A 25,895-nucleotide genomic window follows, 5' to 3' on the forward strand; every position below is an offset into this window, starting at 1 on the left:
TTTATATCTTTTTTCTTTTTTTTCTTTCTTTTTTTTTTTTAGAGTTTTTCACGTGTTATTTATTTTTAAATCATTAAACAAGAAGTTCATTTTCCTGTAAGGAGCTCATTTCAGTGTCTCTCTCTATTGTATGTTGATGTAACATGAGTCAGGCTGCAGTATCTTAAGTATAAGAATGAGTTTCACTGATTTCCTAAACCATGGGTAAAACAAGGTGTAGATGATTGGGTTAAGACAGGAGTTCAGATAAACCAAATAAATTACAAAAGATGCAGATGAAGTATTCAGCAAGTTATCTTCGCTTGAAAGAGAGAGACAATAATATGGGCAGATACATATGATAAACACAACCACAACAACACCCAGAGTCCTGGCTGCTTTCAGCTCAGATTTCTTAGCAGTGACAGCTACAGTATGAGAACGCATGGCACGAGCCTGAGAAACAGCCACAACAAAGACCCTCATATACAGAACAATAATAACAGTAATTGGAGCAATAAAGGTCAAAATAACATCTGTAAATCCAGCAATGTAGTTGATTCCAACCACACACTCTCCAAAACAGGAGTTATACCTGCCTGGTTGTTTCAGGTTGTCCATCAGAAGAAGACCTTGTATGAATATAGAACCTGACCAACACAAATAAACACAGATTTGAGCTGTTTTCTGAGTGACTTTGGTGGAGTAATGCATAGGGTCACAAATGGCCACATAGCGGTCAACAGATATGAGCACCATGTTTCCTACTGATGAAGAAGTGATCATATATGCCAGATACTGATATAAAACACACACCAGGTCACCGAGCAACCAGCAGCCATCTATGAGCATTGTTTGAAAAATCATGAGGAGCCCCACAGAAAAGTCTGATACAGCCAGAGAGAGCAGGAGGTGGTTGGTGGGGGTGTGGAGTTTCCTGGAGAGAAAGACCAGTAAAATATTAACCATATTATATGTAAAATATACATTATAATTTAGATAAAATCAAATCATCGCTATTTGGCAGTTGTATGCAGAAATAAAATATTTATCTACTTGAAGTGGGAGATAGAGATGATGACCAGCAGGTTGAGAGTCACAGTGAGCAGAGAAATGAACGACAGCAAAGTGAAAGTCAGCATGATCTCAAAGTGAGGATACTTTAGCTTCCTGCAGGAGGTGTTGAGCAGTTGTGGAAAGCAGAGTTCAGTTCCCTCCAAGGTCTCCATCACCAGAGAGATGAGCTGCTGCTGAGCTGCTGTAGCTCTTTGACCAAAGGTCTATGTCATACAGCTGATTTATCTCTTTCCTTTCTGCCCACTCCTCCATGACCTCACTACCTTTTGTCTCCACAGAGACTTAATTACAAAGTTTCCAGTGCTCATCTTCATCTTGAGCTGAAATTCATGTAATTTTTTTAAGAGCTCAAACATCAAATTGTCACTTGAACCTCACTCTGCTGCAAACTGTTCCAGCAAGCACCGTAGGTCTTGTTCTGATGATGTCATCAGGACAACATCATCTGCAGAGATACGATCTCACAAAACCGGTCGTACTCCAACCCTCACCGGAAATGTGTTTGACTTTGAGTAAAGAATGCAGACACAAATCTCACTTTGGTTGTACAGGCACCGATTGGCTTGTAGTACTGAGCCTTGTACCCCATACTCCGACAGTTCCCCCCACAAGGTCCCCTGGGGGACATAGTCATATGCCTTCCTCAAGTCTACAAAATACATGTTGACAGACTGGTCAAACCCCCTCCCAATTGTATATGGCCTGGGTCAAGCTCTGCTTCCCCTTCCCGAGTCGCCAAAGGGTTTTCCAGAATTTCCTGGAGGCCAACTGAAAGTCCTCTTACAAGGCCTCTCTGAACTCTTCCCACACCTGAGTTTTTGCTTCTGGCCCTGCTGGCTGCTCGCAGATAAAATCTTCCAACTGATGTACCCAGTTCACCTTCACTACTCATTTGGGTTTACTGGGTCTGTCCATCAGCCTACGCCACAACTTGATCCAACTCACCTCCAGGTGGTGATACGTTGACAGCTTTTCCTCTCTCTTGAAGTAAGTGTCCAGAACATACAGTCAACAGGTCTGGACATGGGACAAGACCACCATGATCATCAAACATAGGCTTAAGGTGCTCTGGTACCAAGTACACTTATGAGACACTTTATGTTTGAACTTGGTGTTTTTTATGGCCAAACCATGACGAATGAATGTTAACGATTTGGCTCTTCAAATACAGGACTCAGGGCTCAGTATAGAGTCGGGCTTGATTTTTTGGGCCCAATCTAAGCTCTATAGGGGTGAGTGTAACAGAGAGTCCGGATGCACTCACTCACCCATAAAGGACGTGCAAACCAGACTACAAAGTAGTCATTGAACTCTTGGCGCAATGGTTTGCATCATCGGTTACCGTGTGGGAGATCAGGGTTCAAACCCCACCGGGGGCAGTCTGTACCGAAACAAAATGCAGAGGGCCAGATTAAAGCAGAAGTAAGCGATACCGGTCGTTTTGGCTAACTTCTTGTCAGCCGATGGAGTTAGCAGTCCCAGCCCTCGTCCCTACGTCACCACATTCACGCGCATCCCTTGGCTGCACACACAGAGAGGACCGCCCCTTTATGCCGTTCTCTCTCCTCATTGGATAAAGGTTGTAGGATACAAGGAAAGTTTTCTCCTCGGCTTACAGCAGAGCAGAGTGACTGACAGACCCGTGTTTGAGACCAAACACTCTATATAAGTGATTGCTGTCGGAAGATATAACTATTTAAAGATCCCATATTATACTCTTTTTACTAAATTTCACTGAGCTGTCAGACGTCCAACTAAACTGTAGTATTCGAAATGTATTGCCCCAAACTGATCCGTGGTCCTGAATGTCGGCTGTCTAAAAGTCGCTCAAATAAGCTCTACTGAGAACAAGCTGTTTCTGTGCCTGCACCTTTAAGTAACATGGTTACTGTACACGGCAAAGATTATTACCACTTTATGACTTAAAATTGGTCTGTATTTCATCAATTTAGCTCAGGAATTTCTTGCTGTGCACTGCAGCCATAGAAATAGACGTGGTAGGCGTTTTATCGTGCTGAGAGGCCGGCCTCACTCCCGTCGTGACATCACCACAGGAGCTGAGTCTGAACAGCCTGTATGAGCACCGTTTTACCAGTCGGTGGGCTGCAGAGTCGATGCAGGACCCGTTTGCTTTCCTCATTCTAGGAGTTGGTAGGCTCAGGGAGGATCAGTTTATGCATGTAGACACCAGAAAAAACCTGTTTTTCATAACATGGGACCTTTAAGACTTATATGAACATAAACATTCCGCTTACTTCTGCTTTAACATCGGCTACACAACAACATCATACACTTAAATAAATCAAAAGAAGAGATAAAAATGATTAAATCCCAGGGTTATCGAATGCATATTAAAAACAGATTAAGTGCTAATTAAAAGCCAAAACATAAAAATGGGTTAGGGTTAGGGTTACCCTCTCAAAGGATAATCACAGTTTTTTACCATCTGGACCTAATTTCTTGCATAAAATACGATCATTTACTCACCAATAACTTTGGTGTTATTACAAGTCGTTCCGACGAAATTAGATCCAGCCGAGAGCCGCGTAGGTATATCCGTATAATGTGAGTCTACAGGGCAGCCTCTAAATAACACATTTTCTGCCACAAAACTTGTTCATTTCACCAGTATTTTGTTATGATACGCTAGTGCTATTCCCCTCTGAGTCCGGGGTGACCTGTTATCAATATCCGGGGTCTGTAGTTTGTTGACCTACTAACCTCTGACCTGGATGACATCATCTCCGAGCGCTGCCCGACTCATTGTGATAATAATCATTCCGCTTCGGCATTCGGCTCCATTTTTAGTGCAACTAGCCGGAGCTTTAGTGAGTCCAGGTTGTGTAGAGGAAGCCTGTGGAAGCTGAACTTCGTCCAGCTGCTCATTTTGTTCTGACAAGTCGGAAACACACAGAAACAAACCGTAGCATTAGCAGTAGCAACAAGCCGTGCGGCGCGGCGCTCGGAGATGACATCATCCAGGTCAGAGGTCAGTAGGTCAACCTACAGACCCCGGATGTTGATAACAGCTAACCCCGGACTCAGAGGGGAATAGCACTCGCATATCATAACAAAATATTGGTGAAATGAACGAGTTTTGCGGCAGATAATGTGTTATTTAGAGGCTGCATTCTGCTGCCCCGTGTACTCGCATTATATGGATATACGCGGCTCTCCGCTAGATCTAATTTCGTCGGAACGACTTGTAATGACACCAAAGTTATCTGGGTGAGTAATTGATCATATTTTATGCAAGAAATAAGGTCCAGATTGTAAAAAACGGTAATTATCCTTTAAGGTGCTTCTTGAAAGCCTCAACTGAGTCAGCTTTTCTAATCACCATGATCCTTTGTTGTTGTTTTTTTACAAAATCATCAACATTAATCTTTGCTCCCTGTTTTGATTAAGAGACCCCTAGTGACTGGAATAACACACTGTGGATTTAAAACAAATAGTTTTTTCAACATTCCTGTATTTACAGTGAATCCAGACCAAAGGATGAAGTAGATTCTCAGATGACAAAAAATCTAAATAAGAAATGGAGGAAGGAGTTGATGCAATCGCATCGAAAAATTGCAGTAGTAGACCACAGGAGATGATGGGAGGGGCCTTACGTCGACGATGTAATGGATGAGATATGGTCAAAATTGGGAGCTTCTCTCCTTTTAATCTCTGTTGATGGAGACTCCAAAAGGAACTGAACTCTGCTTTCCACAGCTCCTCAATGACTCCTGCAAGAAACCCCTCCCGCCTCGGCCTTATACTCTCTTTGTTTACACTGTGATCTCCTCCATCTCTCTTTTCACTGCAGCCCTCAACCTGCTGGTCATCATCTCCATCTCACACTTCAGGTACAGATACTTGCTTATGCCGATTTTTTCTTGTAATGATAATTCATGGTTCAAGTTATTTCATTGAAGTGAAAGTTGTTAATTAAGTTGTTCTTTCATTTTTTTTTTTAACTCCTAACTTGACATTAGTTATGAATTAAAGAGAGTGAGGAAGATGTCATTTTTAAACATGCAAATGTCAACAATTGCTATTGATTGTCATCTTACATGATATTATATCCTTTATCCCCAGGAAGCTCCACAGACCCACCAACCTCCTCATCCTCTCCCTGGCCGTCTCGGACCTCCTAACGGGTCTGCTGCTGATGCCGGTTAAAATCCTTCAAACAGAGGCCTGTTGGTTCCTTGGTGAACTAATGTGTGCTCTATATTACATTGTAATTTTTATCATTACCTCCTCGTCGGTTGGAAATATGGTGCTCATTTCGATTGATCGCTTCATGGCTATTTGTGACCCTCTACATTACACCACTAGAGCAACTCTGGGCAGAACGAGAGTGTGTATTTGTCTGTGTTGGATCTGCTCAGCTCTATACAATAGTCTAATTTTAAAAGACTTTTTGCAACATCCTTATTCACAAAACTCCTGCCATGGAGAGTGTGTTGTGTTTCTCAGCTATATTACAGGAGTTATTGACTTTGTTTTTACCTTTATTGGACCTGTTGCTGTCATCATAGTTCTGTACATGAGAGTATTTGTAGTGGCTGTGTCTCATGCTGTGAGGCCTCGAGTTTCACCTGCAACACGCCAGCGTTCAGTGAGTGTCACTGCTAAGAAATCTGAGCTGAAAGCAGCCAGGACTCTTGGTGTTGTTATAGTTGTGTTTCTTATGTGCTTCTGTCCGTATTACTGTGTCGGTATCATTAGCCAGGCAACCTGGTTCAGTTCTTCTCACCTTCAAGCCTTTATATTATGCTTGTTTTATATAAACTCCTGTCTAAACCCTGTTATCTATGCCTTTTTCTATCCCTGGTTTAGGAAGTCAGTTAGACTCATTGTTACTCTTAAGATACTGCAGCCATCCTCCTGTGAGGTCAGCATGCTGTAGAGAGAGACTCTGAATCAAACCTTCAATAATGACATTGCTGAGTAATTTGTATTAGCAGTTTTATTTGCCAATACTGGGCTGTGGTACATATTCTGGCTCGCTGTGAAAAGAAAGTATGGGTTTAACTTCTAATTCTTTAAATTGTGACCCACAGTTGTCAGCAGATACCTCTGCCAAGTTTGTGGTGTAAATAACAGTGACCTCAAACCACAAAAAATGTAATGTTATTATGCATTTTAGCTACAAATTAAAATAATACCCAGCTAATGTGACTTCATTGTAATAATAAACAATTGGCAACATTTAAGCCACTTAAAGATAATTTTCATCTGATTTGCTAATGTAAATCTTACTATGAGATTTGTGAATTACTTAACTACTTAAATGTAACAGTTTGCACCTTTCTTGGCCCTGGTTGTTTTAGAGTACTATAGGAGAGGTCTTTCTTTACAGAAACCCCTAATAAAACACAAATAACAAATCCCTATCCATCGTCTTGCCTCTCTGTATATAAAAAATACAACCTTAAACATCTGAAGTCAGTGGCAGCAAACAGATGTTTACCGGTTGCATGTTCATCCTCTACACCCAGAAGAGTAATTATCTGTTATGTAAGTGTTCCTAAAATGTTGAAGTGGCCTCTAGTGACAAGTCTGTACAGATGTTTCCAGCAAGCAGCTGATAGATTGTATTGTTATGTTGATGTGACACGCACTCCTGTTTTGTGACACTAACTGATTAACTTTAATTGTTCACACAAACATAATGACACCTTCGAACTAAGTGGATCTAAAATAATGCAGGTTTATGAGAAAGGAAACACATTCAACACACCTAGTTGACCTTCAGGATTTTGCAAAATGCACAAAAAACACTACAAGGCTGACTTTAAGGTTTGACAGCTTTGGGCAGTTGATGAGCACAAGTGTCCCTCTTGGGAAAAATCTGTCTAACAAACCTGTAAAGCAGGTTTCTTAAGATGCCCAAATATAGACTTCCATTGAGACCTGTCACAGCTGTCAAAAGAAGCCGTCACGCTCCTTTGTCTGCACCAAACTTAAGCCCTTTGAGCTTTTAATAACTTTCAGGCTCATTCTTTGGTTCAGGTTTGGCTGCAGTGCTTAATTTACTTTAATGTCTGACTACATATCCAGGTGCACGACTGATGCACACTCTCTATAGTTAATTAGCCACTAGGACAATTTTTATGTGTTGTTATTGACAATCTCAGTGATTGTGTGAGAAGGAACAGGGTTCAGTGTATTTGGCCTCACCTGATTGAAAAACAGACAAAAACACAAGACACATAAGTGCCCTTCAGGCTCTGGTAGTGTTGTCAAAGGGCTCCTAATGGCATGAACACTTACTTTGACATGTAAAATATGTAAATGGTCCTTTGAAGACAAGAGAGATTTCTTCTTTCATTAGTTCCACTGCATTGCAGCTGGAAAATTCTCTTTTACTGGATGAAACTAAAACACTTTTAATCTTCTTTTTCTCCTTTTTCTTTTGCAAATAACAACCCAAGACAACACAACGTAGCACAGCACAACACAATATTCACTGAAACATGGTCCCTGACTGTGTAGAAATTTCAGATGTAAGAAAAAAGAGAAACTTGAGAAGAAGCCATATATGTTGCAACATGTTGCTACATTTGCAGTTTGATTATTGGAAATTCAATTCAATTGAATTCAATCAATTCAAGTGTCTAGCAGCTCTAATCATAGTTTAATAGTATTTATTTTAACTAAATTTTAAATATTTACTGGCTTTAGAGAAATTGAACACAATGCTAAGAAATTCATCACGGCATTAGGTTTTTACAAGTTTCCACATGTGCCTCATTTACATAAAAAGGGCTACAGATTTTGTGAATTATACATATTTACAGTGCACAATACACAAACAAGACATATAAACACAGGGTGTTATTATGTTTGTTTATTTATGACACTTATTATTCCTCTTTTATGTAGAAAAGACTAACTGATGATGCCTGTCATTGTTTTTAAATAAATGCAGTAAAGCTCATTATATGAATGCAAAGAATTGGGAACCAGGTTCATGGAGACTTAAGATTTTCTGTGATACTACATGAAAAATATAATTTTTCGGAAACATTTTACTTGACGGGTGGGCGCATAAGCACATTCACAAGACCTTTCATAAGGTGCTTCATGAGGCATGACTCAGCATTCATACATCGGGTTACATTGCTATGGAATAATGACCTGCACAATTTTTTTCAAAATAAAAGCCCCCTAATTGCACTGGGAAATACAAGAACAAAATACCCCTATTCAGCTTTCTATTGCAATGGTTCATTATTTTGTATGTCACTTTACAATACAGTCTTTTAAGACTTCATAAGGGCTAGGAGTTATTTGTAAATCTTTCATGGATGGTTTATGAATGTTACGTCACTTTACTTTAAAGGTGGTGAATTATTCATAACTGAATGGCAAATGATGCTACCACTGGAATGGTTTGGTGTCGGAGTAACTTTGAACAAAGTAAACAATGCATCAATTCTGCATACATGACTTTAATTTAGCCTTTGTACAAGTTGGCATTTTATCCCAGTAAGCCTACTTCCAGATGTGATAAAATGACTTGGATGAAACATCTGGGTAACCCACACAATATGCATCTGTGACTGTGGCTTAAGTCTATCTATGCTATCCCGGCCTCACAGGAGCCAGGCTCCAATATTTGAAGTGTCACAATTAGTTTGATGGACTTTCTAAACCAGGGATAGAAGAAGGCGTAGATGACAGGGTTCAAACAGGAGTTGAAATAGAACAGACATATTACAAAGGAAGCAGATGAAGCATTGAGTAAGGTGTCCTGGCCTGTGAGTGCAACACAAAAATATGGGCAGACACAAATCAGAAACACAACTATAACGACGCCCAGAGTCCTTGCTGCTTTCACCTCAGATTTCACAGCAGTTACTTTGACTGAACACTGGATTGTGACAGCTGCAATGTGAGAGCGCATGGCGCGAGCCTGAGACACGGCAACAACAAACACCCTCATGTACAGAACTACGATGACACTGACAGGCCCTATAAAAGACAAAAACAGATCAGCGACTCCAGCAACATGATCAATAATAACCACACACTCTCCAGAGCAGGAGTTGTACCTGCCTGGTTGTTTCAGGTTGTCCTTCAGCAGCAGACTGTGACAGAAAGCAGCACACAACCAACACACACAAATGCACACTTGAACTCTCTTTTGAGTGACTTTGATGGGGTAATGCATGGGATCACAAATGGCCACATAGCGGTCAACAGATATGAGCACCATGGTTCCTATTGAGGCAGAGGTGATAATGTAGTTCATGACATGATACAGGATGCACATGAGGTTGCCGAGGAACCAGCAGCCATCTATGAGGATAATCTGAAAAGACATGAGGAGGCCCACGAAGAAATCTGAGACAGCCAGAGAGAGGAGGAGGAGGTTGGTGGGAGTGTGGAGCCGCCTGGAGAAGAAGGAGAGCAACATACAACAACATACAGCAGATTGAACACCAAAATATTGCTCTGTACTGATAAAATATATGACTATATGGGTATAACTGTCTCCACATTATTATAACATATATGATCCACAGGTAAGCAGAAATCAGCACTGAAATGTACATCTAGCAGATAAAACCAGATCAAAACACACAAAAACACAACTACACTTGATGAAATTACTGTTTGTGTCTGTACTTGAAGTGGGAGATGGAGACGATGACCAGCAGGTTGAGAGTCACAGTGAGCAGAGAGATGGACGACAGTATGGTATAAGTGAGTACAGACACAGAGTGAGGACGCATGGTCCTTCTGCAGGAGGAGTTGAGGAGTTGTGGAAAGCAGAGCTCAGCTTCTTCAGGAGTTTTCATCATCATCATCAGAAAGAGGAGCAAATAAGTTGCTGAGCTCTGTCTGCAGCCGTCTGAAGCTCTCAGACATGTCATCGATTTAAATTTACCCTCCCCACCCCCGCCCCCCCACATACACACACCCCTTCAGGTAGTATGAAATCCATACAAATTCCATACAACCTGTCAGGGTTTATTTCTCCATAACAACCTCCGAACTATACATTATCCCTTATAGAAGAGGGGTGTAGGGATTCCGGGGGGCGGCCGGGAGGCTGGGCAGGAGAGCACAGAGAGTCTGGGGGTCAGCCCGGAGATGGAGGTCTCTTTGGAGGCCCAGCAGGAGGGCGACGTCGCTTGTGGGTCTGAAGACCAGGGAGGCGGGCCGCCCACCAACGACCCAGAGATAGGCGGACCGCCGACTGCAGTCCAAGGGCAGAGGTGAGCTGTGCTGGCAGCTGGACACTGGTGACAGGAACCTGGCAGGCAACTGGCTAGACGAAGCCGACCGGTGTCGAGCAGACCACCGGCTGGAGGCGGGGGCCAGACTGGCCTCCTGCTGGACGCTAGAAACAGGGGTTGAGCACGCCAACTGCTTGGCACTGGAGACAGGGACCAGATGGGCCTCTGGCCGGACACAGGAAACAGGAGCCAGGCACTCTGCAGGCTCGACACTGGAAACAGGGACCGGACACTCAGCCAGCTGGACAAGGGGAACACTAGTGGCGTCCGCCGGGACCCCTGACGCCGGAACAGGAGTGGTGTCTGCCGGGACCCGTGACGGCGGAACTGGAGTGGCGCCTGAGAATGCTGCAGCTCTGGAGGTGGCCTGACCACCAACGAAGCACGGGGAGCAGGAGTCGGCCGGACCGCCAACGAGGCACATGGCAGGGATGTGGGCTGTTGAAAGGCAGAGGAGCTGAGCTGCTGAGAGGCCGGGGCCGGGCAGCTGGGCTGCAGGGGCTTCAGGGACTGGGCTGATGACTGCCGCACAGCAGGTAGGGGAGTGGAGGGTGCGACACAGCCAGAGAAGGGACTAGAGGCAGCTGCGGCTCAGCTGGCACAGGTGGTGGTTGCAGCAGAGCAGGGGCAGGAAAGCGGCTAATAGGCCTGAACGAGGCCTGTGCTGCTCTGTTAGCCCGCAGAACGGAAAGGGGCTGATCTCTGTTGGGCAGGTGGGTTGATCGAGGAGAGCCTGGGGTTGCCGCTGCTGCTTCCGACAAGAGGCTTTTCTGGAGCGCCTTCCAGAAGGTGAGTCGGTGGCAGATGACGTCTTCCTGGCAGTTTCTTTAGCCAGGTGAGCAAAGTACTCAAAGAGCGTCATCATGCGAGGAGGCGAAGGGTCTGCTGGGTCCTTTCTTGGTCACGTCATTCTGTTAGGGTTATGAACATCTGCACAGTAACAAGCTCTTTGAAGCTTTCCAATTTGGATTCAGAGAACACCATAGCACTGAAACAGCACTGGGCAAAGTCTCTAATGATCTTCTTATAGCTTCAGACAGAGGTCTCGTCTCTGTACTTGTACTTTTGGACCTCAGTGCTGCATTTGACACCATCGACCACAGCATCCTGCTACAGAGACTAGACCATGACATTGGGGCTGGGCGATAAAACATAGGATATCCTGAAATAACTTTTCCTCGATAGAAATAGGCTACAAGACGCGGCCGATACAAAGTTGATAGGTTTCATTCATCCATGTTTTGACAGTGTGTGTGTGTGCCGAGCGGACCAGTTTAGAGAGACACGCGTCTGTATGGGACAGGCTTTTATTTAATTTAGAACAAACCTTATGCTCAGCAAAAATGGAAAATATATAGTCTAATATTATAGCTGCTGTGCAGCAATGGGTCGGGTCCGGGCTACTTTTGGGCATATTTAGGCAATTCTGAGCAACTGTAACAGAGTTGAAATGCACCTTTATTATTTATTATATTTTGTTTGTGAATTTTATCTTATTTAAATAGTTTTCTTTTCTTTTTGCCTCTAAGAGGACGTTTTGCTTTCTTTTTGTCCCTCCTGGGCACCTGTAGTCCTCCAGGTATGTGTAGCCCCTCCCTTCTTCCCCTCACAGAAATGTTTACCATGGCTGAGGGTGAGTTTCGGTTTGGAAAGTCCCGCTGACATTTTTGTTTGTTTTCCATGAAAATGTGGTCTTAAGTCAGTGAATGCGTGAGGAAAAGTGTGCATGAAGGATGTAAATATGTTTAGCTGTGTTTTTCACTAGTTTTTAAGTTCAGATAGCATTCCAAATACTATTTTGTCACAAATATCGGCGCCACTCGGCTGCCTTGTTTTAAGCTACATGAGACTGTTGTGCTGTGTGTGTGTGTGTGTGTGTGTGTGTGTCTGTGTGTGTGTAACGAGTGCTCCTCTGTATGTTTAGGCGTGAGCCAAAAAGACGATGCCGACATTTTGTGCATAATTGTCGCCCGCAGGTTTGTGGTTTCATTTTATTTTCTAAAGTTTTAAACGTAGTAAATTCTGCGTGTTTTTGTTTTGCCACAGGATGGCGCTATTCATTCATTCAATACACACCTCATGTTTTACAGATAGTTTGTTTTTGTAATTTTCTTTTAAAGTATTAAAGTAAAAAATGTGTAACTCACAGAAATGTTTACCATGGCTGAGGGTGTGAGCCAAAAAGACGGATGCCGACATTTTGTGCATAATTGTCGCCCGCAGGACTGGAGAAAATAAATGCTGTGAACACTGCAGAACCTGTCTCCTCATTGTGCCGACCCACAAGTGTTACACAACAAACAGGAGAATAGTGTAGTGGTATGAGGCACCACTGTTATATTGAACACAGGGTTCTGCTACACCGACACTCCTTTTTAGCTTGTAGCCAATCGTTGCTCAAGCCTAGAGTATAAAGGTAGGTCGTGTCCCTCCTCCTGACCTCTCGCTTCCTGCTTCTTCGGCCCGCCCACTGACAGGTCGTTGCATGGCTGCTCCCAGCAGAGCACAGATCCGGCATCTCCGCCGCGGTCGAGGCGACATAATGGGTCGTTGACTGCCGCCGACCGGCGCGTAGCCGGCCGGTTGTATGGCGCGTGGTGGCCTACTCTCCCCCGCCACGCCGACCCTCTTCACCCCTCTCCCTCTTTGGAGGGGACGTTGAGTGACCGGACTGAACCGGGGTTTTTGGACGCTAAAGCTGAGTAAGAAGAGCACTATCCGTCATGGATATTTAGCCACGGCTACATGCTACCGCTGCTTCGCTGCCAGTCTGCTGCTACTATGTTTCTGCCCTCCTTGCTGCTTCGGCTTGGTTCGGGGTCCTGTCGGCCTACTGACCGACTTCCTTCCTGTTACTGACCCTGCTCCCGCTGCTACTGTGCGTGGTGCCGGTTGGTGTATGTGTGTGTGTTTGGCTGCCGCTCGTGTGCGCTGCTACGGGCTCTACCTGGACTTTCAGCCACTCACCTGGACTGCGTATGTGTGTGTGAATGTGGAGGTAGACAAGGGTTGGTTATATTGTTTTGGTTATGTGTTATGTGATTGATGGTATAATTTCTTCATTTAGTTTTCATTTGGAATTTATTTGTATTAGTTTATCATTGATTTGTTTGACAGAGCCCTCTTAATTGTGTTTTCCTTTCCCCCTCCTAGAGCTGAAGGCCGACGGTGGTGGTGGTGGTCCTCCTGGGTGGTGGTGATCCCCGTGTGTGTGTGACCCCCGTTCAAGATTTATTTTGTGTGCACATCACGTTTTTGCTGTGTGAGTGGGGTGCTCTCCCTTTTCTTTTGGCTTCACCTTCCCCCTTTTGACCCCTCCTCCGGCCGGTAAGCCTCAGCCTGCAATCCCCTTCTCCTGGGCCTCCTGTTTATTAATTTCCTTTTTGCAAACCTTGTCATCAATTTTAAATAAACTTTTGTATGTGATCATTGAACTCCGTCTCCTACCCTCCCTGAGTGAACGAACCTGAGTGTCCTTTGATAGGTGATAGTTGACCTTTAGTACGGGTCCTTGGGCCCTAACCCAAGGTGGCGTTGTTGGCGACAAATTTAGTATATAACATAGTATAAGTACACCCTCGTATTGCCACAATAGGAAGACAGTTGACCTTATAATGTCCAATTTGCATCAGTTGAGGATTGAACCCACAACCTCGGGAACCAAAGACCGTTGTCTATCGTACTGAGCTAATTGACAGGTGGCAGTTCAACAGTGGCTTCACAAATTGAGTAAGCCATTACTGTCGCGCAGGCAGATTTGAAACCACAGTAAAAAGAAAAATCAGTTTTTGAGGTAAAATAATGATATGTATTTGTTAAACATCTACTGTGACTCTAAAATGTTAGGAGCCTTCGCACATGGTCCAGTCCAAGCTATTTGGATTTTTAAATTTAGAGGCTTGCTGTGATGCCACCATAGGACAATTGTCTTGTGTTTCGTGTTGAGGACCTCTGACATTTTGATCTGTCATCATCATCACCCTTGATGGGTCTGGAACTCACAATCTCTGACACCAAGAACCAGCTCCTAACTCGCTGAGCTAATTGGCTGGTAGTGAGACCTGCTGTGTAGCTTCATTTATCGACTCAGGGAGTCAATGCCCGGGCAGCTGTTGTCAAGGCAGATTTCGAAAATGGTCAAAATGTCAGAAATTCTGTTATCTAAACAAAAATCTGATAATACATGGAATCTGGCATGGGGTTGGACATTTCTGTAAGGTTTGGTGAGTTTTCACCCATGGGAAGTATGATTTCCTTGGAAGTAGAAAGAAGAAGATGACACTGGACCTTTGTGCAAAATTTAGTGAGCTTTCGCCCATGGTCCGGTCCAAGCTATTTGTTTTGTTTTTTTAATTTAGAGGTTTGCTGTGATGTCACCATGAGGATTCTGGGATTTTGATGTGTCATTATCATCATCACCCTTGCTGGGTCTTGAACCCACATCCCCTCGCATCACAAACCAGCGCTTAACTCACTGAGCTAATTATCCGGAAGTGAGACATGGTGTGTGTCTTCTCAAATAGACTCAGGGAGTTAGTGTCCGGGCAGCTGTTGTAGAGGCAGATTTCAAAAATGGTCAAAATGTCAGAAATTCTGTTATCGCAAAACAAAAATCTGTTAATACATAAATTGCATCTAGACAGCAAGACAGCTTGAGGACATCTGACATTTTGATCTGTCATCATCATCACCCTTGCTGGGTCTCAAATTCACAATCTCTGACACCAAGAACCAGCTCTTAACTCGCTGAGCTAATTGGCTGGTAGTGAGACCTGCTGTGTAGCTTCACTTATCCACTCATGGAGTCAGTGCCCGGGCAGCTGTTGTGATGAAATGGTCAAAATGTCAGAAATTCAGTTATCTAAACAAAAATCTGATAATACATAAATTGCATCTTGACAGCATGGAAATGTTGGTGATTTGTTTTTAATGATAAGTGTTTTGCTTCATAAGAGAAAGTATGATGTTTAAAAATTCCACTCTCACATTGACTGCAGTTGTTCCCATGAGAACAGAATTCAAAATGTTCTCAAAAATTCAGTTTTTGAATTAAAATTCTGATATTTGCCAAACTTCATCAACCATGACTCCAGAATATTGTCATTTTTTTTCAGGAAGATTGAAAATGTATTTAGCAAGAATTTGATGGTATATGTTTTACAGTAGTGTTTACAGTCAAACGTTTTCATGCACTGTAGGCTCAATTTTTGCTTAATCAAAAATCCGAGAAACAAGTTTTATGGAGGACAGTCTGGAGATGCTCTGTAGCAAGTTTGGTGACAATTGAGCAAAAATTGTGGGAGGAGATACATTTTAAAAGTTTTACAGTTATTGAAAAAAACAGAGTGATGGACTTTGTAATTTGTAATGAGTTTAAGTTGACAAAAGTTTCAGCAGTATTGAGGCTACATTGTGGTGACGTTTCAAAACTGTAGCATCTACCGTTGGTTTGGTAGGAATTTTTAAAGTTTTTAAATTTAAACGCTTATTGTGCCCCCCCTAGGAGGGGGGGCACATATCAACTCTTTACTTGCTTGAAGTGTACATTTTTTTCCACAGGCAGCATCAGGTGGCTACTCAAACATGCGCCAAGAAGTTTTTTTTACTTGAAGCAAGTCAAGAGTTGATATTCCTGTGTTTATGACACAAACGGGAGCTTTCCCACTGCTCCTGAACACACCGCGCACGGCATCTGGGTCTCGCGCGAGACTCAGGGAGACTTTGAATTAGATCTAGTTTTACAAACATGTCGGCTTTGCTTGAAGTAAATAAACTTCTCGGTGCATGTTTGAGTAGCCATCTGACGCTGTCTGTGGAAAAAAATTGCGGCTTTGAGGGATGTAAAAAGCCTAAACAGCGGAACTTACATCCACTCCCATTCATTGCTGCCGTGGCGATGCGGGGACAGACGCAACTACCGCAAAACAGGAGCGATTAAATCTTCAGTTTCCTTCTTTTAGACCTAAAATGATAGGAAAATACACCCCCGAGTTGAATTCGCCTGGAATTGTCCTTTAATTAAAAAGGGCTAAAGATTGTGTGAATTATATATACACAATGCACAATACACAAACAAGGCAAATACAAATACAAACACAGGGTCCTGTTGTGCATGTTTATTTATGACACTTACTATTCCTTTTTTGTTGTTGTTTTTACATAGAAAAGACTACAGTAGCCTATCTGATGATGCCCGTCACTGTTTTAAAATGAATGCAGTAGAGCTCATATAATATGAATGCAAAGAATTGGAAACCTGGCTCATGGAGCTTTAAATGTACACTACATGAAATAAATTATTTTTCCTACATATTTCAATTTTTTGTCACTGACACAACGTATTGGTATGAATTAAAAATACCAACAGTGTGTGGATGAGGATCCTTAAGTGTACTGTATGTGTATTTGACTTTGACTTAAATGCATCTCAGGATTCAGTTGCTTAACTCTATCTATGATATCCTGGCCTCACAGGAGCCAGGCTCCAATATTTGAAGTGTCACAATGAGTTTGATGGATTTTCTAAACCAGGGATAGAAGAAGGCGTAGATAACAGGGTTCAAACAGGAGTTGAAATAGAACAGACATATTACAAAGGAAGCAGATGAAGCATTGAGTAAGGTGTCCTGGCCAGTGAGTGCAACACAAAAATATGGGCAGAGACAAATCAGAAACACAACTATAACAACGCCCAGAGTCCTCGCTGCTTTCACCTCAGATCTCACAGAAACTACTTCAACTGAACACTGGATTGTGACAGCTGCAATGTGAGAGCGCATGGTGCGAGCCTGAGACACGGCAACAACAAACACTCTCATGTACAGAACTATGATGACACTGACAGGACCAATAAAAGACAAAAACAGATCAGCGACTCCAGCAACGTGATCAATAATAACCACACACTCTCCAGAGCAGGAGTTGTACCTGCCTGGTTGTTTCAGGTTGTCCTTCAGCAGCAGACTGTGACAGAAAGCAGCACACAACCAACACACACAAATGCACACTTGAACTCTTTTCTGAGTGACTTTGATGGGGTAATGCAGGGGATCACAAATGGCCACATAGCGGTCAATAGATATGAGCACCATGGTTCCTATTGAGGCAGCGGTGATAATGTAGTCTATGACATGATTCAGGCTGCACATGAAGTCACCAAGGAACCAGCAGCCGTCTATGAGGATAATCTGAAAAGACATGAGGAAACCCACGAAGAAATCTGAGATAGCCAGAGAGAGGAGGAGGAGGTTGGTGGGAGTGTGGAGCTGCCTGGAGAGGAAGGAGAGCAACATACAGCAACATACAGCAGATTGAACACTGATAAAATATATGGTTATACTTAAAAGAGGAGCATCATGGGTATTACTGTCTCCACATTATCACATATAATAGATGGGTAAAAGCAGAAATTATCACTGAAATGTACGTCTAGCAGATAAAACCAGATCAAAACACACGGACACAAACATAACTACACTTGATGAAATAACTGTTTGTGTCTGTACTTGAAGTGGGAGATGGAGACGATGACCAGCAGGTTGAGGGTCACAGTGAGCAGAGAGATGGACGACAGTATGGTATAAGTGAGCACAGACACAGAGTGAGGACGCATGGTCCTCCTGCAGGAGGAGTTGAGTAGTTGTGGAAAGCAGAGCTCAGCTTCTTCAGGGGTTTTCATCATCATCATTAGTATTATCATCAGAAAAAGGAGCTAAGGAGCTGCTGAGCTCGTCTGAAGCTCTACGACACGTCATCGATTTATACCCCCCGCCCCACACACACACACACACACACACACACACATCGAAAAGGAAGTTGAAATGGTTCGGTCATCTCTTTAGGGGTTCTAAACATTTTTGATTTTTATCACCACCAACCAGTCACAGTGTTTGTGATGGGAAACAGCGACACCCGAAGTTTGTTCCTTATGGCCAGTGTACTCTGTAATCTTGTTTAGCGACACCCGAAGTTTGTTCCTTATGGCCAGTGTACTCTGTAATCTTGTTTTTGTGCTGTCACTGTGCATACTAACTTCCACACCAAGTGCTCAAGCTGTAAAGATGGACAGTTAGACCTTGAGGTGGACGAACAGTCCACACCTTTACTTGAAGTTTACCACCTTCTCTGCGTAAACAGTGTCACAGCTCTTGTCAATCAGATTTATTTGTCTTTTCAATATTGAGATATAGAGATAATCTGTTTGAAATGGAAGCATAGTTTTTCAGTGCTTTTGTGACAATCTCAGGGTATTCTGCTTGGTTAACAAGAGCTGATGAAGGCAGCTTCTGGTGGAAGGGAAGGCAGGGAGAGCAGGCCAGCTTAATGGGAGTAATGGATGACAGACTGTTTTGTGGGTGTCAGGGTTGAGGGCGAAGGCTGGACCCAAATGCAGACTCATGAGCAGGGTATGGACGAAAAGGTCTTCATTCTCACCGAATAATTGTCTCAGGGATGACAGGAACACACAGGGAACAAGGATGAACACAAGGATAGTGACAATGACACGACAAGAGACAATGGGCAACACAGAGGATAGGACAAAAAAACAAGGACAACAATAAGACGAAGATACCATGGGGAATGCTGGGCAGAGGGGCACGGAGACTCGGCAGGGAGGCCTGGAGGCCGAGCAGAGGGGCGTAGGGATTCTGGGGAGAGGCTGGGCAGAGTTTGGGGGACGGGCCGGAGGTCGGGCAGGAGAGCACAGAGAGTCTGGGGGTCAGCCCGGTGTCCAAGCAGGATGACGTCGGCCCTGGTGAGTCCTTTTTGGAGGCCCGGCAGGAGGGCGATGTCGCTTGCGGGTCTGGAGACCAGGAGGGAGGCAAACCGCCCACCAACAACCCAGAGATAGGCGGACTGTCGACTGAAGTGAGCTGTGCTGGCAGTTGGACACTGGTGACAGGAACCTGGCGGGCAACTGGCAGGAGAATAGTGTAGTGGTATGAGGCACCACTGTTATATTGAACACAGGGTTCTGCTACACCGACACTCCTTTTTAGCTTGTAGCCAATCGTTGCTCAAGCCTAGAGTATAAAGGTAGGTCGTGTCCCTCCTCCTGACCTCTCGCTTCCTGCTTCTTCGGCCCGCCCACTGACAGGTCGTTGCATGGCTGCTCCCAGCAGAGCACAGATCCGGCATCTCCGCCGCGGTCGAGGCGACATAATGGGTCGTTGACTGCCGCCGACCGGCGCGTAGCCGGCCGGTTGTATGGCGCGTGGTGGCCTACTCCCCCCCGCCACGCCGACCCTCTTCACCCCTCTCCCTCTTTGGAGGGGACGTTGAGTGACCGGACTGAACCGGGGTTTTTGGACGCTAAAGCTGCGTAAGAAGAGCACTATCCGTCATGGATATTTAGCCACGGCTACATGCTACCGCTGCTTCGCTGCCAGTCTGCTGCTACTATGTTTCTGCCCTCCTTGCTGCTTCGGCTTGGTTCGGGGTCCTGTCGGCCTACTGACCGACTTCCTTCCTGTTACTGACCCTGCTCCCGCTGCTACTGTGCGTGGTGCCGGTTGGTGTATGTGTGTGTGTTTGGCTGCCGCTCGTGTGCGCTGCTACGGGCTCTACCTGGACTTTCAGCCACTCACCTGGACTGCGTATGTGTGTGTGAATGTGGAGGTAGACAAGGGTTGGTTATATTGTTTTGGTTATGTGTTATGTGATTGATGGTATAATTTCTTCATTTAGTTTTCATTTGGAATTTATTTGTATTAGTTTATCATTGATTTGTTTGACAGAGCCCTCTTAATTGTGTTTTCCTTTCCCCCTCCTAGAGCTGAAGGCCGACGGTGGTGGTGGTGGTCCTCCTGGGTGGTGGTGATCCCCGTGTGTGTGTGACCCCCGTTCAAGATTTATTTTGTGTGCACATCACGTTTTTGCTGTGTGAGTGGGGTGCTCTCCCTTTTCTTTTGGCTTCACCTTCCCCCTTTTGACCCCTCCTCCGGCCGGTAAGCCTCAGCCTGCAATCCCCTTCTCCTGGGCCTCCTGTTTATTAATTTCCTTTTTGCAAACCTTGTCATCAATTTTAAATAAACTTTTGTATGTGATCATTGAACTCCGTCTCCTACCCTCCCTGAGTGAACGAACCTGAGTGTCCTTTGATAGGTGATAGTTGACCTTTAGTACGGGTCCTTGGGCCCTAACCCAAGGTGGCGTTGTTGGCGACAAATTTAGTATATAACATAGTATAAGTACACCCTCGTATTGCCACAATAGGAAGACAGTTGACCTTATAATGTCCAATTTGCATCAGTTGAGGATTGAACCCACAACCTCGGGAACCAAAGACCGTTGTCTATCGTACTGAGCTAATTGACAGGTGGCAGTTCAACAGTGGCTTCACAAATTGAGTAAGCCATTACTGTCGCGCAGGCAGATTTGAAACCACAGTAAAAAGAAAAATCAGTTTTTGAGGTAAAATAATGATATGTATTTGTTAAACATCTACTGTGACTCTAAAATGTTAGGAGCCTTCGCACATGGTCCAGTCCAAGCTATTTGGATTTTTAAATTTAGAGGCTTGCTGTGATGCCACCATAGGACAATTGTCTTGTGTTTCGTGTTGAGGACCTCTGACATTTTGATCTGTCATCATCATCACCCTTGATGGGTCTGGAACTCACAATCTCTGACACCAAGAACCAGCTCCTAACTCGCTGAGCTAATTGGCTGGTAGTGAGACCTGCTGTGTAGCTTCATTTATCGACTCAGGGAGTCAATGCCCGGGCAGCTGTTGTCAAGGCAGATTTCGAAAATGGTCAAAATGTCAGAAATTCTGTTATCTAAACAAAAATCTGATAATACATGGAATCTGGCATGGGGTTGGACATTTCTGTAAGGTTTGGTGAGTTTTCACCCATGGGAAGTATGATTTCCTTGGAAGTAGAAAGAAGAAGATGACACTGGACCTTTGTGCAAAATTTAGTGAGCTTTCGCCCATGGTCCGGTCCAAGCTATTTGTTTTGTTTTTTTAATTTAGAGGTTTGCTGTGATGTCACCATGAGGATTCTGGGATTTTGATGTGTCATTATCATCATCACCCTTGCTGGGTCTTGAACCCACATCCCCTCGCATCACAAACCAGCGCTTAACTCACTGAGCTAATTATCCGGAAGTGAGACATGGTGTGTGTCTTCTCAAATAGACTCAGGGAGTTAGTGTCCGGGCAGCTGTTGTAGAGGCAGATTTCAAAAATGGTCAAAATGTCAGAAATTCTGTTATCGCAAAACAAAAATCTGTTAATACATAAATTGCATCTAGACAGCAAGACAGCTTGAGGACATCTGACATTTTGATCTGTCATCATCATCACCCTTGCTGGGTCTCAAATTCACAATCTCTGACACCAAGAACCAGCTCTTAACTCGCTGAGCTAATTGGCTGGTAGTGAGACCTGCTGTGTAGCTTCACTTATCCACTCATGGAGTCAGTGCCCGGGCAGCTGTTGTGATGAAATGGTCAAAATGTCAGAAATTCAGTTATCTAAACAAAAATCTGATAATACATAAATTGCATCTTGACAGCATGGAAATGTTGGTGATTTGTTTTTAATGATAAGTGTTTTGCTTCATAAGAGAAAGTATGATGTTTAAAAATTCCACTCTCACATTGACTGCAGTTGTTCCCATGAGAACAGAATTCAAAATGTTCTCAAAAATTCAGTTTTTGAATTAAAATTCTGATATTTGCCAAACTTCATCAACCATGACTCCAGAATATTGTCATTTTTTTTCAGGAAGATTGAAAATGTATTTAGCAAGAATTTGATGGTATATGTTTACAGTAGTGTTTACAGTCAAACGTTTTCATGCACTGTAGGCTCAATTTTTGCTTAATCAAAAATCCGAGAAACAAGTTTTATGGAGGACAGTCTGGAGATGCTCTGTAGCAAGTTTGGTGACAATTGAGCAAAAATTGTGGGAGGAGATACATTTTAAAAGTTTTACAGTTATTGAAAAAAACAGAGTGATGGACTTTGTAATTTGTAATGAGTTTAAGTTGACAAAAGTTTCAGCAGTATTGAGGCTACATTGTGGTGACGTTTCAAAACTGTAGCATCTACCGTTGGTTTGGTAGGAATTTTTAAAGTTTTTAAATTTAAACGCTTATTGTGCCCCCCCTAGGAGGGGGGGCACATATCAACTCTTTACTTGCTTGAAGTGTACATTTTTTTCCACAGGCAGCATCAGGTGGCTACTCAAACATGCGCCAAGAAGTTTTTTTTACTTGAAGCAAGTCAAGAGTTGATATTCCTGTGTTTATGACACAAACGGGAGCTTTCCCACTGCTCCTGAACACACCGCGCACGGCATCTGGGTCTCGCGCGAGACTCAGGGAGACTTTGAATTAGATCTAGTTTTACAAACATGTCGGCTTTGCTTGAAGTAAATAAACTTCTCGGTGCATGTTTGAGTAGCCATCTGACGCTGTCTGTGGAAAAAAATTGCGGCTTTGAGGGATGTAAAAAGCCTAAACAGCGGAACTTACATCCACTCCCATTCATTGCTGCCGTGGCGATGCGGGGACAGACGCAACTACCGCAAAACAGGAGCGATTAAATCTTCAGTTTCCTTCTTTTAGACCTAAAATGATAGGAAAATACACCCCCGAGTTGAATTCGCCTGGAATTGTCCTTTAATTAAAAAGGGCTAAAGATTGTGTGAATTATATATACACAATGCACAATACACAAACAAGGCAAATACAAATACAAACACAGGGTCCTGTTGTGCATGTTTATTTATGACACTTACTATTCCTTTTTTGTTGTTGTTTTTACATAGAAAAGACTACAGTAGCCTATCTGATGATGCCCGTCACTGTTTTAAAATGAATGCAGTAGAGCTCATATAATATGAATGCAAAGAATTGGAAACCTGGCTCATGGAGCTTTAAATGTACACTACATGAAATAAATTATTTTTCCTACATATTTCAATTTTTTGTCACTGACACAACGTATTGGTATGAATTAAAAATACCAACAGTGTGTGGATGAGGATCCTTAAGTGTACTGTATGTGTATTTGACTTTGACTTAAATGCATCTCAGGATTCAGTTGCTTAACTCTATCTATGATATCCTGGCCTCACAGGAGCCAGGCTCCAATATTTGAAGTGTCACAATGAGTTTGATGGATTTTCTAAACCAGGGATAGAAGAAGGCGTAGATAACAGGGTTCAAACAGGAGTTGAAATAGAACAGACATATTACAAAGGAAGCAGATGAAGCATTGAGTAAGGTGTCCTGGCCAGTGAGTGCAACACAAAAATATGGGCAGAGACAAATCAGAAACACAACTATAACAACGCCCAGAGTCCTCGCTGCTTTCACCTCAGATCTCACAGAAACTACTTCAACTGAACACTGGATTGTGACAGCTGCAATGTGAGAGCGCATGGTGCGAGCCTGAGACACGGCAACAACAAACACTCTCATGTACAGAACTATGATGACACTGACAGGACCAATAAAAGACAAAAACAGATCAGCGACTCCAGCAACGTGATCAATAATAACCACACACTCTCCAGAGCAGGAGTTGTACCTGCCTGGTTGTTTCAGGTTGTCCTTCAGCAGCAGACTGTGACAGAAAGCAGCACACAACCAACACACACAAATGCACACTTGAACTCTTTTCTGAGTGACTTTGATGGGGTAATGCAGGGATCACAAATGGCCACATAGCGGTCAATAGATATGAGCACCATGGTTCCTATTGAGGCAGCGGTGATAATGTAGTCTATGACATGATTCAGGCTGCACATGAAGTCACCAAGGAACCAGCAGCCGTCTATGAGGATAATCTGAAAAGACATGAGGAAACCCACGAAGAAATCTGAGATAGCCAGAGAGAGGAGGAGGAGGTTGGTGGGAGTGTGGAGCTGCCTGGAGAGGAAGGAGAGCAACATACAGCAACATACAGCAGATTGAACACTGATAAAATATATGGTTATACTTAAAAGAGGAGCATCATGGGTATTACTGTCTCCACATTATCACATATAATAGATGGGTAAAAGCAGAAATTATCACTGAAATGTACGTCTAGCAGATAAAACCAGATCAAAACACACGGACACAAACATAACTACACTTGATGAAATAACTGTTTGTGTCTGTACTTGAAGTGGGAGATGGAGACGATGACCAGCAGGTTGAGGGTCACAGTGAGCAGAGAGATGGACGACAGTATGGTATAAGTGAGCACAGACACAGAGTGAGGACGCATGGTCCTCCTGCAGGAGGAGTTGAGTAGTTGTGGAAAGCAGAGCTCAGCTTCTTCAGGGGTTTTCATCATCATCATTAGTATTATCATCAGAAAAAGGAGCTAAGGAGCTGCTGAGCTCGTCTGAAGCTCTACGACACGTCATCGATTTATACCCCCCGCCCCACACACACACACACACACACACACATCGAAAAGGAAGTTGAAATGGTTCGGTCATCTCTTTAGGGGTTCTAAACATTTTTGATTTTTATCACCACCAACCAGTCACAGTGTTTGTGATGGGAAACAGCGACACCCGAAGTTTGTTCCTTATGGCCAGTGTACTCTGTAATCTTGTTTAGCGACACCCGAAGTTTGTTCCTTATGGCCAGTGTACTCTGTAATCTTGTTTTTGTGCTGTCACTGTGCATACTAACTTCCACACCAAGTGCTCAAGCTGTAAAGATGGACAGTTAGACCTTGAGGTGGACGAACAGTCCACACCTTTACTTGAAGTTTACCACCTTCTCTGCGTAAACAGTGTCACAGCTCTTGTCAATCAGATTTATTTGTCTTTTCAATATTGAGATATAGAGATAATCTGTTTGAAATGGAAGCATAGTTTTTCAGTGCTTTTGTGACAATCTCAGGGTATTCTGCTTGGTTAACAAGAGCTGATGAAGGCAGCTTCTGGTGGAAGGGAAGGCAGGGAGAGCAGGCCAGCTTAATGGGAGTAATGGATGACAGACTGTTTTGTGGGTGTCAGGGTTGAGGGCGAAGGCTGGACCCAAATGCAGACTCATGAGCAGGGTATGGACGAAAAGGTCTTCATTCTCACCGAATAATTGTCTCAGGGATGACAGGAACACACAGGGAACAAGGATGAACACAAGGATAGTGACAATGACACGACAAGAGACAATGGGCAACACAGAGGATAGGACAAAAAAACAAGGACAACAATAAGACGAAGATACCATGGGGAATGCTGGGCAGAGGGGCACGGAGACTCGGCAGGGAGGCCTGGAGGCCGAGCAGAGGGGCGTAGGGATTCTGGGGAGAGGCTGGGCAGAGTTTGGGGGACGGGCCGGAGGTCGGGCAGGAGAGCACAGAGAGTCTGGGGGTCAGCCCGGTGTCCAAGCAGGATGACGTCGGCCCTGGTGAGTCCTTTTTGGAGGCCCGGCAGGAGGGCGATGTCGCTTGCGGGTCTGGAGACCAGGAGGGAGGCGAACCGCCCACCAACAACCCAGAGATAGGCGGACTGTCGACTGAGGTGAGCTGTGCTGGCAGTTGGACACTGGTGACAGGAACCTGGCGGGCAACTGGCTGGATGATGTCGACCGGTGTCGGGCAGACCACCAGTTGGAGGCTGGAGACAGGGACCGGAC

At 44.0% G+C, this 25,895-nt stretch overlaps 4 protein-coding genes, 1 long non-coding RNA gene and 1 pseudogene across 5 annotated transcripts in view; 1 reads left to right on the plus strand and 5 right to left on the minus strand.

The window, feature by feature from the left end:
* LOC146965504 (uncharacterized) overlaps window positions 1-25,895 on the minus strand; it is a 518,674-nt gene that overhangs the window by 378,061 nt on the left and 114,718 nt on the right. The window lies entirely within an intron of this gene.
* On the minus strand, window positions 124-1,292 carry LOC146965521 (trace amine-associated receptor 13c-like). Its single transcript, XM_085764755.1, has 2 exons — window positions 1,036-1,292; window positions 124-916 (listed from the first exon to the last, which is right to left on the minus strand). Exons 1-2 carry the CDS (start codon window positions 1,206-1,208, stop codon window positions 124-126), a joined length of 966 nt encoding a protein of 321 aa, XP_085620881.1. The 5' UTR covers window positions 1,209-1,292.
* Window positions 4,735-5,956, plus strand: LOC146965522 (trace amine-associated receptor 13c-like). The gene is made up of 2 exons (XM_085766225.1): window positions 4,735-4,811; window positions 5,140-5,956. Exons 1-2 carry the CDS (start codon window positions 4,735-4,737, stop codon window positions 5,954-5,956), a joined length of 894 nt encoding a protein of 297 aa, XP_085622351.1.
* On the minus strand, window positions 8,633-9,915 carry LOC146965523 (trace amine-associated receptor 13c-like). Its single transcript, XM_085764393.1, has 2 exons — window positions 9,685-9,915; window positions 8,633-9,449 (listed from the first exon to the last, which is right to left on the minus strand). Exons 1-2 carry the CDS (start codon window positions 9,864-9,866, stop codon window positions 8,633-8,635), a joined length of 999 nt encoding a protein of 332 aa, XP_085620519.1. The 5' UTR covers window positions 9,867-9,915.
* LOC146965524 (trace amine-associated receptor 13c-like) lies at window positions 16,717-17,985 on the minus strand. Its single transcript, XM_085764545.1, has 2 exons — window positions 17,804-17,985; window positions 16,717-17,567 (listed from the first exon to the last, which is right to left on the minus strand). Exons 1-2 carry the CDS (start codon window positions 17,983-17,985, stop codon window positions 16,751-16,753), a joined length of 999 nt encoding a protein of 332 aa, XP_085620671.1. The 3' UTR covers window positions 16,717-16,750.
* LOC146965525 (trace amine-associated receptor 13c-like) lies at window positions 23,336-24,603 on the minus strand (annotated as a pseudogene).

This window comes from Trachurus japonicus, chromosome 21 (assembly GCF_045865225.1).
Source record: "Trachurus japonicus isolate A0001 chromosome 21, Traja_1.0".
NCBI lineage: Eukaryota > Metazoa > Chordata > Actinopteri > Carangiformes > Carangidae > Trachurus > Trachurus japonicus.

Excerpts from the sequence above, each read along its gene's own strand:
- LOC146965522 (XM_085766225.1), top strand. The coding sequence starts at position 4,735 with ATGGAGACTCCAAAAGGAACTGAACTCTGCTTTCCACAGCTCCTCAAT. Across the intron at positions 4,812-5,139 it reads AAGAAACCCCTCCCGCCTCG|GAAGCTCCACAGACCCACCA; the intron begins GCCTTATACTCT and ends CTTTATCCCCAG.
- LOC146965524 (XM_085764545.1), bottom strand. The coding sequence starts at position 17,985 with ATGATGATGATGAAAACCCCTGAAGAAGCTGAGCTCTGCTTTCCACAA. Across the intron at positions 17,568-17,803 it reads GTCTCCATCTCCCACTTCAA|GCAGCTCCACACTCCCACCA; the intron begins GTACAGACACAA and ends CTTCCTCTCCAG.
- LOC146965523 (XM_085764393.1), bottom strand. The coding sequence starts at position 9,866 with ATGATGATGATGAAAACTCCTGAAGAAGCTGAGCTCTGCTTTCCACAA. Across the intron at positions 9,450-9,684 it reads GTCTCCATCTCCCACTTCAA|GCGGCTCCACACTCCCACCA; the intron begins GTACAGACACAA and ends CTTCTTCTCCAG.
- LOC146965521 (XM_085764755.1), bottom strand. The coding sequence starts at position 1,208 with ATGGAGACCTTGGAGGGAACTGAACTCTGCTTTCCACAACTGCTCAAC. Across the intron at positions 917-1,035 it reads ATCTCTATCTCCCACTTCAA|GAAACTCCACACCCCCACCA; the intron begins GTAGATAAATAT and ends CTTTCTCTCCAG.